Below are 14572 nucleotides of genomic sequence, written 5' to 3' on the forward strand. Positions count from 1 at the left end.
ATTTTGCCTAAAACAGTTGAATTAACATGTGAGGTACACTGTATTCAAGAGTAGCACCATGAATTTAGGAATGCTAAAGCTATTTTCATGTAATATATTGGTTTTCATATTCAAAGTCTTCTCATTTCTACACACTGTCTTCACTTGATGCACAACTTAAAAGGCAAGATGACTGAATCTTCTCTTAAAAAAACATACATAGCGATTTCACAGAGGAATTCATTTAATGAGTTTTTTTTTTGAAGTTAGGTAGGTATTCAAGCCCACATATGATAGGACTCTTCCAAATGTACTCATTTGCTTCATTTAACACTTTCACAAGGTGGCTTCTGAGTGCCCAAAGGTTGGGTGATATAAACAGTGAAAGAAGAGAAATGTCAGGTAGTATACATTGTCAGGAACACAACTTTTAGTCCTGGCACTGATTGAACAAATCACTTTGGGTCTCTACTTCTCTGTTCTAAAAAGAACTGGATAACTTCCGTCTTTCCAAGTGCAAATTTCAAATGAATTCTAATCTGTAAATTAAATGTAAAGTACCTCAATAAGCACCTGTGATATGAAACTAATCACCCAATCCAAAGAATCAGCTAGGGACTCAGTACACCCACTGACAATGAGCTGCCATGACTAAGAAACCCAGTAAGGACCACTGACTATCATCAAGTCCATTCTAGTTTACATGTTTAAAATTCACTTGTCATCTGGGCACTGAGGCACCCCTCAACACCAAGTTACTCAGTTACTAACATTTTATCAACTTTCACAAAAATATTTTTTTTGAATGTTGACAAAAGGGGGATAAGGCCAACACCCAGCATAGAGGATTTAATCCAGTATTTATTCCACACTCATGATCGTTCTCTGTAATCAGAATACAAGTCATAAGAACAATCTATCAAATAATTTGCTGACAATCTCAAATAATGCAGCATAGCATTACTTTTAATACTTCTGTTCTAGATTAACTTTTAAAACTCAAACAGCAATCTTCATTATCAATAAAAAAAAGTTCTGAATTTTAAAAAAAGGACACTATACCAAGCTGTTTTTCATAATTTAAGTATTTTCCATTTATAAAAATGCTTTGGAAGCTTGAGGCTTAAATCTGTTTTTCTACTACCTGCCCCACCCTCTCCCAATATCATGTTAGTACAGGGGTGCTCCAAGAATGTTAGGCTTTAGACAATTAATTTTTCCTTTAACATAGTACTTTAAAATCTGAGAAATCCAAGAAAAAAAGGTTGTATGTCATGTATTTTTTTCAAATAAAAAACAACTGGGTGAGCAAATTTTAGGCATACTAACAGTGTCCCTTTGAGGTAGAATGCTAAAAGGACTTTTGATAAAATCACAGCCTAATTTAAACCTCTGCATCAGAAACTAACTTCTCATAAATTCTCTCTAAAGTTAACTGTGGAGAATATGAAGTATAACGTATTAACAAGAGCCTTCTAAGATAATATACAGTAGACAAGAATGTTAATCCTACAACTGCTGCCTTCATGTACATTGAAAGCACGTAATTCTCCTATAATAGACATCTAAGATCCATTCTCAAAGTCTTTAGCATTCTATTACGAAAAGCACAGCCATGCTAACTTCAGTACACAAACCATAATCCCACACCTACAAAACAAAAATAGAATTAGTGGCAGTTTATTGCCTTATACAAATTTAACCAACATGGCAACCATGCCAAAGGAATTAAAACATTTTCAGGACATATGTACAGACTGTACATCTCAAAAACAAACAATAAAAATGCAAGAACAATCTGTGCATCATGTATCAAACTCAACAACTGGGTGAAAACATCAACGCAATAAATGGGATTACAAAGGCACTTCCCTACACAGAAGAGGAAATGAAAATGCAGCCTACAGGGAGCTTGAAGAGTGCATTAGCTACTGCACAATCTCAACTCAGGAAGGGGGAAAAAAGCAGATTTAATCAAACATTTATAGGATTCAATGTGATCCACTTTTACAAAAAAACTTTCATGGAGTCTCATCTTTGTTTTTATGCTGTTTTTCTTGGCTCTCTGGTTCTATACTTGGGCTCCTTCGGCGATCATGTTTGTCAGACTGGTCCTTACTATCACTGTGATCTCGTTTGTGGGAACGGTCTTTGCTTCTGCTACGCTTTCTAGATTTTTCTTTGCTGGGGCTGTGTTCCCGTTTTCTTGCTTTCTCAACACTGTCAGTTCTTCCTTGACTGCCACTTCGACTTCGCTTGTTTGGTTTTTCTTTACTGTCATTTTTATGTTTACTTGGTTTTTCTTTGCTCCTACTTCTACTTCTTTTCCCTGCATTTCTGCTTCTGCTTCTGCTTCTGTGCTTCCTTTCTCTGCTTCTACTTCTGCTGTGCCTTTTCTCTTTCTTGGAATCTTTTTTGTCATCTCTGTGCCGCTTATCATCTTTGTCTTCTTTATGTTTCTTGTCTTCTACCTCACCCCTACTTCGCCGTTCCTTAGACCGTTCTCTCTCCTTTTCTCGGTCATTACCTCTTTCCTTGTCATAGTCTCGGTCTCGTCTTCTACCTCTTTCATTTTCTTTCTCTCTTTCCCGATCCCTGTCCCTTCTATCCCCCTTCCTATCACGACTTCGACTACGACTTCTATGCCTTTCTCTACTCCTGCTACGCCTCCGTTCCAAGCCCCGATCAATACTTCGAGATCTTCGCCTTTCTTTCTCCCTTTCTTTGGCTTCACGCTCTAGTCGCTGGCGTTCTTTCTCTCTTTCTAATTCTCGGTCAAAACTAGAAGACCCATGGCCCTCCCGATGATGGCTTCTACTTCTTGATCTTCTTGGGGACCTTCGTGGACTCAGTGATCTCCTGGGAGACCTAATATTTGAGGAGAGAGAAGAGAATTTCAATGAATAAAGCATACTCTAAAACTTAATGTTCATCAGTGTCATTTACTTAGGTTCCCAAGTTACATAGCATGTCAATAATAAAGGCAAAAAATTTGCTAGTTCTCATTTACAGATGCATAATTTTGTTGAAAATGCCCTGAAAGCAGAACACAAACTAATAAAATGTAGACTATAAACAAAATTTCCAAAGAACTTGCCACTGATTGCCAAGGACCTTTGTAGAGTACAAAGTATACCTTAAAAATAAGTGCAATTGAAGAGTTACATTACCTTGAACGTCTACGTTCAACATGTCTGTCTATTTCCTCAGCACCTTCCTTCCCATCTTTCTTGATTTTTCTAGGCCGGGTTTTAATCTGCTGATCAATATTCTTCTGAACTGGAACAGGAATTCTTGGGAACAGGGTAGAAAACCACTCCAGTTTTGTGAGAAAAGACCGGAGCATTTCTCCAATGGTCATTACACAGCCTCCACCAGCTTTCACATCTAGGTCCTACAGAAACACAGAAGATACCCTAGCCGTCAAAAAAAGTATTTCAACCAAAACATGAATACTATAAAAAATATCACCATCTTTGGAATCTCACATACAAAAAAATTCTATTGGAAAAACTTCAATTTGTGTACCCTTCTAATCTGGTAATGAATGATACAAACATTCAGGCTCAGTGTGTGCATGCAGGTGAGAACGACCCCTGCAGCCTCATGGGGACAGACAGAGCTGACCTCACTCAGTTAACAAGAACATGGAACAGCCCCTTAGAGAATCAAACTACGTGGAACAACCAACTTAAATTTACATTCCACATACCTACTAAATAATATTTCTTTCTGTGGACATGTTTGCACACATCATTCCTAGCACTGTAACCTAGCTACATATGAACTACTTCAAATAATTCCTGTCTAAAGTTTTTCTTTTAACAGCTATTAATATAAAATGAAGCCCTAATAAAACTGGAAGCAATAGCAAACCAACTGCCATGAAGCAGTGAGGTTTCTAATTTAGAGTTATGTAGAAAATAAATAAATGAACAAATAATTGGAAACGCATAATCCATGATGACCATTGTCTCTGAAAAGGGTCATTACCGCATGAAGGCCTTCTTGCTATGCCCTCTCACAGCTCAGGACATGTTAGTCAGCTATTGTCAGTCCCAAACCTATAGTGCAAGCACACAAGGAAAGTGAGATTTGTTATCTAAACAGGAAAACAAGAGCTAAAGGTAAAACTGCTTGCACTCACACACATTTAAGTGTTCAGATATACAGTATTTCCAAATATAATCGCTGCAGATATCTAAGGAAGAAAACAATAAGTTAGCTTAAGTAGAGATCCTCAGGTTTGTAAACACAGTAAAAAAACAGATTAAATAGAAGCATTCAGAAACAAACCTAATACAATACCAATTATGAAGAGGAGACAGACATGCTTTTTAAATATAGAAGGGAGAAGTGCTTTGGCCTGAAAAATCTCATCTAAAAATAAAAAACTTTATGAAGATTGTGATTTGTCACCTAACACAGTTTTGCTTCTTCTGAGATAGTAAGTAAATAGCTCAATGAAAACAGCACCCCCCAAAAAATACAGAGAAAAGTTCTCCATGTCTACATGACTGAGTTTTTTTTTAGGTGTGCATGTAATAATAAAAACGCACTAGGACGATTTCTATTACAATTATCCTTTAAGTCAATGAATTATTTGGCAAACTTTTAAACAGGACTACTGAAACACAACACTCAGTTTACTTTGTGAACCTTAAAATATAAATTAGTGGTGGGGGAAGAAGTATTTTTTTGAAATTTTGGACTTCACCATTTAGGTTTATTAATACATATGAGATTTAAATCTCACACAGTGATGTTTCCCAAAGTAACTTTTCCCTTCTGAACATACATAACAAGTTCAATCCCATTAAGCTTGAATGGCAAACTAGATTTATAATTTTATTTTAAATTTTAACTAGTTTAAATGAAAGTTTTCTTTCCAGCTTTATAAATATGTTTAATATAACAGGAGTCAGAAAGCTAGAAATGAAGTATTTTGGTCACCTTAAAAAAGGCATCCAAACAGCCAATTTAGTCCCACTTAGCTATTCAATTCTGCACATCTATCCAAGTGGTAACATTAATATTTGGAAGAAGAGGATAAAGAACTGAAAAGTTCCAAGAAAAAAAGCTGTATTAGTATTCTATGTGCATGTCTTATCACTTCAATCTCTAGCATGGCCCACCTTAAGAAGTCACTATCAACTATACAAGATCAATGCAATACACAGAATACAGGAAGAGAAAATTTCAAGTCACCAAAATACATTAAATGATTAAGAAATAAGAAAACGTAAGAAATCTCACCTAAGATATAAAAGAATGCATCAAGTCTTAGTAAAAGGACATTAATTCTTAAAGTATTTCAGTGAAATATGTTTAACTACAGTAAATTCTAGAAGACATTAAACCTATGTAAGAGTAATCAGAAGAAAACTAATTATTACCCTTGTTGACATACCTCTTCATCATCAAGGAAGGATTCAAACCAATCCCACAGATCTGTAGGGGGTTGTGTGTACCTAGAATTACAAGATCGATTAGGCTTAAGTGAATTATAATGAGATACTGATTGGAAATGCAGATAAACACTTGCTCACCTTATATACATAAATCCAAGGGCTCTAATATATGGAGAGTCTGTGTGTGTTATGAGACCCATCACTTGCTTGCGAGTTAACTTCAGAGTAAATAATTTGTATAACAAGCAAAAAGCTGTAGAAACAATTCCTCCTGTTCCAACACCTCGAACCTTTAGGGGAAACAGAGTTAAGAAAAAGAAGCAAAATAACTGAGAGATAGTTAACACCAATTGAGTAATCCTGTTAGATATTAACAAAATATACTCCAGAACTAAGAATGGAGCATAAAAATGTAATACTTGTCTAACTCCATTCACCAGGCACTTGAATTTAGATTAAAAAATTAAAAAAGGGCTTCTAAGACTTGTCAATTGACTGTCATTTGAGGAATTGTCAGACTTTCAATTTTCTAAATATAAACTTAGTTATTAGACACAGAAATACTGAAAAAATGCACGTACTTCTACTTACCCCTCCGCACATCCCTGTTTGGCCTGCTGTTTTCCTGCTTCCTTTCTCCCATGGTTCAACATGTGTGACCTAAAAATAGAAAAGAGGAACACAACAAATATTCATACTTTGAATTTTTGTTTTAAGTGTGATTAAAGTAAACCCAAGTCCACAATAGAGCAGCTCTTCCAAAAGTTTGGAAGACATGTTAATGAGTACCAATAAAGCCACTGGGGTTTAACAAAACCTCAACAGCTTTACAGAACAGAAATCCCATTCAAGTAGCTTTGTGGAGAAATCCCATTAAAGGATACATGTAGCTGAAACATGTGGAGCCAGGAATTTCTAGTCTCAAACACTTATTAAAAACACTTGGTAATACTCTCAGCTTTGTATCTTACCATGAGTTTCTTCTAAAAAATCTCAGTTTAAAATGAATTTAAGGATCCAACTTAAAGCAAAACTAATAATAAAGCTTAAATATTTATTTCAAAAAAAACTTTTTTTAACCTTTAATAGTTCAATCTTACAGTGCTTTAAAATTCATTATAAAATAAAAATATTTTAAATAAAAACTTGATGTATGCTAAAACAGTAAGAGAAGGTACTTCTGATGCAAAATTATGGAACCTTATGCATGTATATATGTATTTTTTTTTTTACCATGATCAGGCATTATGTTCATTCCTGATTAAAGTTGAAATTACAAAAGCCACAGCTACACAGAGAACATTGTTGCTAGTTAGTGTACAATTTATTTTCTGCCTAATCCTGTGAACCAATTCAATTTTTTTCCCAGAATATAAACTGTGTCAAAAGCTAAGTGGGACTAGTCATTATACTCAATATCACCTTTCCTAAGGTGGGTACCCTTTAAAAACCACAAACTTAACCTAAAAATAGCAAAGAAAATTAACTCTGCAACAGATAAAACTCAAGGTGTTTTGTAAAGGTTAAGATATCTGTTTGCTTCTTAATTTAAAAATAAAATGTTCTTTCACTATGTATTTCCACCAACCCATGGTTACATTTTATACTCTTCAGTGGCTGCAGCCAGAAAAGCATGCATTTAAATATAAGCACTACACTTTTGCTCAGCGGACTCCTGTATTGCTTTACTGTTTCACGTCTTGAGCCTCCAGATTGCTGTATGTAAAAGATGTTTCAATTACTTAAAAGCTACCCAAAGGGGTGGATGCAACACAAAATGGACTTACAAAACTGGAAGTCTACATATTTCAATAATTATTTAATCTGGACATATGAACAAAACCAAAATCTTCAGTTTTATAATTAAATTGAAATAATTTCTAGTACAATCTTGTTTCAAAACACAGTATTTGAAATTTGAAAACAAATTTTTCCTCTATTGCATTAACATTTGTCTGTCATTAAACAGAACCTGCCACAGCAAGAGCAGGAAACCAATTTCCGACTGTTTGAAGTTTACTACACAAATATAGCTAAGGGTTAAATATTTGCCATATTGTATCCATGGTGAAAAAGACCTTACCTTTTAAAAGCTAAAAAACTAGTTTGTAGTATTACAATTACTTACAATACTCTTGTAAGAGGATATCAAAATATCAGTATACTTTATATACCCAAAGTTGAACTGTATTTTTAAAATACGGTTTTGTATCAAAAGAACTTATTCCCCTCCCCCCACCCCGCCCAAATCCCAATAACCTCATGACTTAACTGGGGTGGGGATGGACAAAACATAACCTAAAAGAAAACAGCATTTTCTTTTGTTAGCACCCTTATAGATATGTGCAGATCACAGAAAACATGCGGTCTGTTAAGTGTTTTAAGTGTCAATAGAGACAAAACGGATTGTATTCCATTAGCAGCTCTAGCTTACATATTTAAAATCTTTAAGGCTACCAGTAATATTCTTTAAAATACAAATTAACCTTAGGAGGCCTGGAAGGTATTTCTTAAATTACATAATTTGCAGGGAAGTGGAGAAAGCCTACCTAGTTTAAGGAAAGACCAAAACCGATGGCCAAAAAAAATCTAATTAGCCGTTCATTTAACCAGGGAAATGCATACATGGCGATTGAGCATGATTAATAGTGCATACCTCTACCTGCGACCCTGGGCTGCTCCGAGCCTCGCTGCAAGACTGAGTCAATCCTGCTAACGAAACAAGAACTGAGACAAGAGTGCAGTGAGGAGGCGCCAGGTGAGCTCCCCAGCACAGCCAAGCCAGCACCGACCCTGCCGCAGAAGCCCAGGGCCCAGATAATTCTAAATAAGCCCAATGCACAGGTAACTGAGACCACTTACTCCTGACTTCCTGCTGGGAAAATTTCCAGGCCTTCTGAATACCTCTTGCACTGGCACCTCTCCACCCTCAACCCTCCAGCCCCGCGCGACACACGCACTGACCATAACCCTGTCTGGACCGGATAGTGAATACCAACAACACAAGGCAATCACTGAAATCAATACACGCCCTGGCCCGGGAGGGAACGGGTGCAGCACCAACAAGCTGGCGCTGAGTAAATCCACGTCAAAAGAGTAATTTTAAAACTGCAAACTGCTGAAAGGCTTCAGTTACTCTCTTCTCCTCTCCTCCACCCCTCCCGTCCAGATCCCCCTCCCCCCAGCGGTGGGCAGGAGGCTGGGGGAGGAGTGAGATGAGTAGTGGCGGGCTCTCCGTGCCCCGCAAACTGAAAAGGAAATGAGAGCGCGGCCCCAGTCTGACCCCATGCCGGCCAACAAGACACCGCTCCCCCTGCCCCACCTTCCCGCACCTACGGAGCCTCCAGCCTCAGGGGGCCGCCACCGCCCGGTTCCTCCGTATCCCCTCCTCCGAACTTAACCGCCCCCAGGCCACCGCCCCGGCCCCAGACTCTTCGTACCTTAAAGTAGATCTCGTCCACTACCTCGTGGTAGGTCTTGAGCTCGTAGAGCTGCACTTTGAAGTAAGGCGACGACAGGATATTGGTCAGGATCATGGGGTTGAGGTTCATAGTTTTCTCGTTGCCCCACAGCGGCAGCACATTGCCCTGCTTGCCCGAGACCGCAGGCTTCGCGGTGCCGCCGCCGCCGCACTGCTGCTGCTGCTGGGCCGCGGCCGCGGCCGCCTGGTGCTGTGGCTGCGAGTTGCCTGTCAGCGCGGGGCTGTTGTTAGCCATGTTGCGGCAGTAGGAAGGAGGGAGGGAGGGGGAGGGGGCCAAGCTCGATCTCGCTCTTCGGGACAACGGTCCGGGACCTACTCCATGGACCGCCGTCGGGAGGAGGGGCGCTCGCTCTGCCCCAGCCGGGTGAGGGAGGGCAACCGGGATACCAACAGATGGACCCCGGGCCAGAGCAAACGCCGAGACTAGGGCTGCGAGAACTCCGGCAGAAGGCGAGCCGGCGGCCCAGGAGCGCGATCTCTTCCGCCAACTGCCCCTGGGAACAAGATGGCGACCGGCGGAAATGACGGCACGGGCCCAGAGGTCTAAGCTGAGCCAGCGGCCAATCAGAGACGCCCAGTTGGGCCGGAGATTCCTCTTCCTAGTTCCGCGCGTTCGGAGCACTGTGCCGTCGCTGCTGCGCTCTCCAGTGCCGGGCGCTTGGGAGATTTTTCGCTGGCAATTTGGGGCCGAGGGGAGGGCATTTAGGCCTAATTCGTTTGTTTTAGTATTGGATTAGGGGCCCAACTTCTCCTCTCAAAGGCCGAGCAGGGAAGGTTTCGCATGGCTACGTGCTTGCTAGTTCGTGACTCTGACTCCCATAGAGTATCCGAGTCTCCGCGTTCACAGTTTTAAGATTCCCTGGAAGGGATGTTGGTTAGGACCTCATTCCTTCGTGTAATTCCGATGCAGTGATTACATCTCTCTGCCCTCCGCTGGGCTGTAATGTCCGGCCCGAGGCCTTACTGTTTGAGCCTAAGTTTATTCAACTGTAAGATCAGGATAACATCTTGCTGAGCATTAACAGAACTAGTGTAACTATCGCCTAGTAGAATGCCCCAAGCATTTGTTAGATGTCTTTATCTTTCCTCCCTACTCGAGTTCCATTCTGTGGATGCATTCTGGATGGTAAATACTGGGCGAAGCACTGTGAATGGGGGATGACGGTGAGAAGAGGTGGGGGAGAGGTGTAAAAATGAGTCAGAATTGCTCTCATCTTTCAAAAGGTGCTGTTAACCTAGAGAAGGCTCCTGATGTTTGGGAGTTAAGAGAAGGCTACAAGACGCACTTAGGTTTCCGTAGGTATGACTAGGCTGGGCAGTTTTATCAGCAGAGAGCAGCCTGGGCATAAGGAGGAGAAGGGAAAATCAGGCTTGTTAGAGGGTGACTAGTTCAGTCGACAGGAGCCAGGACGTATGCTTATGGAAGGCTAATGGCTGAATAAGGATTGTGCCACTGGGAAGTGCCAAGATAAAACATTTGGAGTTAAATGACATTTAAATTCAGGGGTTACATAATTACATCTGTGACCCCCAAGTCTACTTTAAGATGCTAATATTCCTAATATTCTCTGGCTCCAATCCATTCTTCACAGAGTGTTGCCAAATTCATCATTCCAAAAGTGCAGCACTCCCTACTCAAAACCTTTGATGGCTCTCAGTGACATCCTAATTGCCAAAAATCCAATGACCATTTTCATTTTTATCATACTTGATTTCTCTTTGCAGCCATTTTTATCATCTACTCTTTCCTAGAAACCACTGGGGCAGGAAGTTTGAAGATGGAGATCTTAAATTTCAGCGGCTTATTCACAGAAGAGAGGAAAAGGATAAGACAAATCTTGGGGCAAATCCACACCTGGATGAAGATGAACCATCAGGGGAGAGAAGACGAGAGAAGTAGGAGGCAAACCTGAAGACTGGTTCAAAATGTAAGGAATGATAATTGATAAACATAAGTGAATGATTGGAATGATTAGTATTTAGAGCTGGAGAATACATAAATGATCATTCTATCTAGTTCCTTTATTTTACATTGGGGAACTGAAGCTTTGAGAGAAGTGGATTTTGCTTCCTTCTTAGTAGAGCTTGTTTTTCTATACATTAGCTTACACCAACTTAACTTCCCAAGGAAAATGGCTGATGCCAACCTCTAATGAATTACCAAGTTAAAAATAAAAATAAATTCAGTTCTTCTTTTTACATGTATTTTTTGCCTTGATGAGATTATTGAATTTACGTAGTGATATTCTAATGCCAAATCCTATGATCTTCAAAACATTTCTTAGCATATATGATCCATGTATTCTAAGACATTCATTTACCCCTAGACTGTGAGTAAAAAGAGCTCAGTAGAGGGGTTGAAGTTTAATAACAAAGTTTCTGTGACATCAACTAAAGGAACCAGACATTATGGTAAAGTGCTTAGCATATTCAATGAATCCCTATAACATTCTGAAAATATTACTATTGTCCTCATTTAAAAAAACTAGTAATACTTAATTTGGGAACACTACATTGCATATGGATAAAACTGGGAAGTTTGGTTTGATCGGTGTTGACATGTGCACACCCATTGCCTTGGTCCATTCATGCTGCTATAACAAAATACTACAGATTGGGTAGCTTATAAACAACAGTTATTTATTTCTCACAATTCTGGAGGCTAGAGTCCAAGATGAAGGGACAGTCCTCTTCCTTGTTCATAGCTGGCCTGTTCTAGTTGTGTACTTATATGTTCGAAGGGGTGAGGGAGTTCTTTGGAACTCTCTTATAAGAGCACTTAATCTCATTGAACAAATAAACAGTCAAGGGTGTTAGACAAACCTACCCTTGTTTATTAGGTACCTCATGATTTAAGCACTTCCCAAAGGCCCCAATTCCTAATACCATCATTTTTTGGAGGTTAGGATTTCAGCATATGAGTTTTCCAAGGACACATTCAGACTCATTAAACCATGACCACAATCAAGATAACAATCATACATTACCCCCAGCTGTTCTCTTCTGCTCTTTTGTAATCCATCTGTCCTCTAGCTCCATCCCCAGACAGCCACTCTCTGTCAATATAGATTAGTTTGCACTTCCTTGAATTTAAATTAATGGAATCATACACTATGTTCTCTTTTTGCCTAGCTTCTTTGACTCAGCATAATTTTGAAATTCATTTTTGTTGCTTCTATGAACAGGTTGTAGTTTGTTTTTATTACTGGATAGTATTCCAGTATTGGATTTGCCACAATTTGTTTATACAGTCGTCTGCTGATGAGCATTTGGATTTCTAGTTTGGGCTGTTAAAAATAAAGCTGCTGTGAACATTTGTGTACTTGTCTCTGTATGAACATGTTTTCATTTCTCTTGGCTAAATGCCAGCATGTAGAGTAACTGGGTCAAGTGATAGGTGTTCCAACTTTTTAAGAAACAGCCGAACCCTTTTCCAAAGTGGTTGTACAATTTCACATTCCCACCAGTGGTGTATGAGAATCCAATTGATTCACATCTTCACCAACACTTGGTATGGTAAGTTTTCTTAAATGGTAGCCATTCTAAAGGGTGTGTAGTGGTGTCTCACTGTGGTTTTAATTTACATTTCTCTTATGACTAAGGTTGAACATTTTGTCAGGTGCATATTGGCATTCCTGTATCTTCTATTGTGAAGTAACTTCTGTTGTTCTAACTTGAGGCAAGGGAGCTGACTTTCATACATCCATAGCACTCAGTCATTAGCAAAATGCTACCTCGGGGATGTAAATTCTCAGACACTCCAGCTTTCTGTGCATTTGGGGAAAAGTGCTCTAGTAGCCTCCAGGCAGTTAGCTAAAGCAGCTCAACTGTGTCTGGAGTATTCAAGATGGTTCACTCACATGGCTAATAAAAACACAGGTTGATGCTGTCAGCTGAGGTTAGGAGTGGGGCAGGGGCAGATTTGGTTTCTCTCTAATGGATCTCCCCATGGGACTGTTTATTCCTCTGGCACAGCATGGCATCTGGATTCCAGGAGTGGGTGTTCCAAGGGACAGGAAGTACAAGTTGCCAGTTTCTTAACATCTGGCCCCAAACTGGCACTTCAGTATTCTATTCATTGGTAAAGCTACAAAACTCATCCGGATGCAAAAGGAGAAGGAATAGACCCATTCTCAACAAGGATGTTAAAGAATTTGTGCATCTTCATTGTAACACTCTTCCTTCTGGCCACAGACTGTTCACATTTTTTTTACATACAAAACATAATCACCCCTCCCAAGACCTCCAAATATTTCATGTTATACTTAGCATCAGGCTCAAGCTGACATTCAGGATCACTTTTGGTCACTTATTACGTGGCAGACACCTACACCTGCTGGACAAGATGAGCCATAAGAGAATGACCTTTGTTTTTTTCACTCAGACCAATACTTGGACTGTAATAGGTACACTATACATATTTACTGAATGTGTCAACTTATTTAAATCTCATTTTTCAACTGAAAAATTTGACATTCAGAGAAGGTAAGTAAATTTTCAAATGTTAGAGTAACAGTCAAGTCTAAGGTCTATTTGACTTAAAACTTGTGAAAATGCATAATACAATCTATCTCAGTGAGACTGAGAATCTGGTGGAGGAAGTAAGATTAGGCCTAATGAGAAAATGAGATGAGACGACAAAGAGTAAGCTACGGATTGGTTGTAGGGAGGAACAGATGCAACTGACAGCTTGAAGAGGTAAAGATTTGGTGATTTGGGAGAGGCGAAAATGGCAAAGGCAAGGACGATTTTCTCTCTCTCAGAGAGTAGGAGACTAAGAAAATAGACTAGGAAAATAAAATAAGCAAATTTGAGACAGAGCTGGACATGAGAATTGAAGTTCAATAATAATCCAACAGCAAGTAAAACAAGAACTCTATATCAGGGACTACTGCACAAATTATTTTAATTTTTTCTTTAAAAATTTCAAAATTGCAGTAAAAAATATATAAAACCTACCATTAAAGAAAAGGACACTTATAAAGTGTACACTTCAGTGGTGTGGTCTCGTTCAAAGGTTTAAGCCCCAAGCAAGTTCACTATGGATTCGGTGAGACCAAAAAATGACAAATGAGAGTTGGCGGTTTAAAATAGGGGCTCATACCAAGCTTTATTCTCATGGTGGCAGGTCAAGTGCTAGAATCAGGTCTGCCTCCATCTCTGCTCCTGGCTCAGCCTCTGCTCCCCTCTCCTGCTCTCCCACTTCCCTCTGTCCTTAGCACCAGGTGGAACTCTTCTGGCAATACCAGTAGTAATGGCTTATTGCCAACAGGTATGCAAACATGTGCTTGTGCAGTAGGCTAAGTACTACCTCATTGCACATACACAATGAGTATCAGGTGAGGATCCTGGCCAGGAATTTCCATTTTCCCTACTGAACACATTTTCACTACTAAGCACATTCACACCGTTATGACCCATCCCCATCATCCCAAACTGAAACTCTAAACCCTTTAAACAACAATTCTCAAGTCCCTCCTCCTCTCAGCCCCTGGCAACTGCCATTGTACTTTCTATCTCTATAAATTTGACTACCGTAGGTATCGGATATAAATGGAATCATACTGAAGGGGAGGAAAAATAATTTTCCTTCTACCCTCTGATTTCTTGACTGATACCCCTGTAATAAAACACAGATTAACAAAAGAAAAACAAAAGTTTATTGGCATATATACCTCATGCATACATGAGATACCCAAGA

The 14572-nt window shown here is 39.5% G+C and overlaps 1 protein-coding gene and 1 long non-coding RNA gene across 2 annotated transcripts; one reads left to right on the plus strand and one right to left on the minus strand.

The window, feature by feature from the left end:
* Positions 1 to 205: 205 nt before the first annotated feature.
* Positions 206 to 9358, minus strand: PRPF38B (pre-mRNA processing factor 38B). The gene is made up of 6 exons (XM_036916629.2): positions 8831 to 9358; positions 5982 to 6050; positions 5529 to 5680; positions 5390 to 5450; positions 3150 to 3373; positions 206 to 2847 (listed from the first exon to the last, which is right to left on the minus strand). The coding sequence occupies exons 1-6, from the start codon at positions 9104 to 9106 to the stop codon at positions 2001 to 2003; spliced, it is 1629 nt and encodes a 542-aa protein (XP_036772524.1). The 5' UTR covers positions 9107 to 9358; the 3' UTR covers positions 206 to 2000.
* Positions 9359 to 9463: 105 nt separating this feature from the next.
* LOC118927930 (uncharacterized) lies at positions 9464 to 12188 on the plus strand. Its single transcript, XR_005031014.2, has 2 exons — positions 9464 to 9997; positions 10624 to 12188. It is a non-coding gene; the product is annotated as an uncharacterized LOC118927930 (long non-coding RNA).
* The last annotated feature ends 2384 nt before the right edge of the window (positions 12189 to 14572 follow it).

The sequence above is a fragment of the Manis pentadactyla genome, chromosome 4 (genome assembly GCF_030020395.1).
Source record: "Manis pentadactyla isolate mManPen7 chromosome 4, mManPen7.hap1, whole genome shotgun sequence".
NCBI lineage: Eukaryota > Metazoa > Chordata > Mammalia > Pholidota > Manidae > Manis > Manis pentadactyla.

What these genes read in the sequence shown, in the direction of transcription:
- PRPF38B (XM_036916629.2), bottom strand. Translation starts at nt 9,106, where the DNA reads ATGGCTAACAACAGCCCCGCGCTGACAGGCAACTCGCAGCCACAGCAC. An exon ending in TGGACGAGATCTACTTTAAG is followed by an intron (nt 6,051 to 8,830) that starts GTACGAAGAGTC and finishes TTCTATTTTTAG; the next exon opens with GTCACACATGTTGAACCATG. An exon ending in AAACAGGGATGTGCGGAGGG is followed by an intron (nt 5,681 to 5,981) that starts GTAAGTAGAAGT and finishes TTTCCCCTAAAG; the next exon opens with GTTCGAGGTGTTGGAACAGG.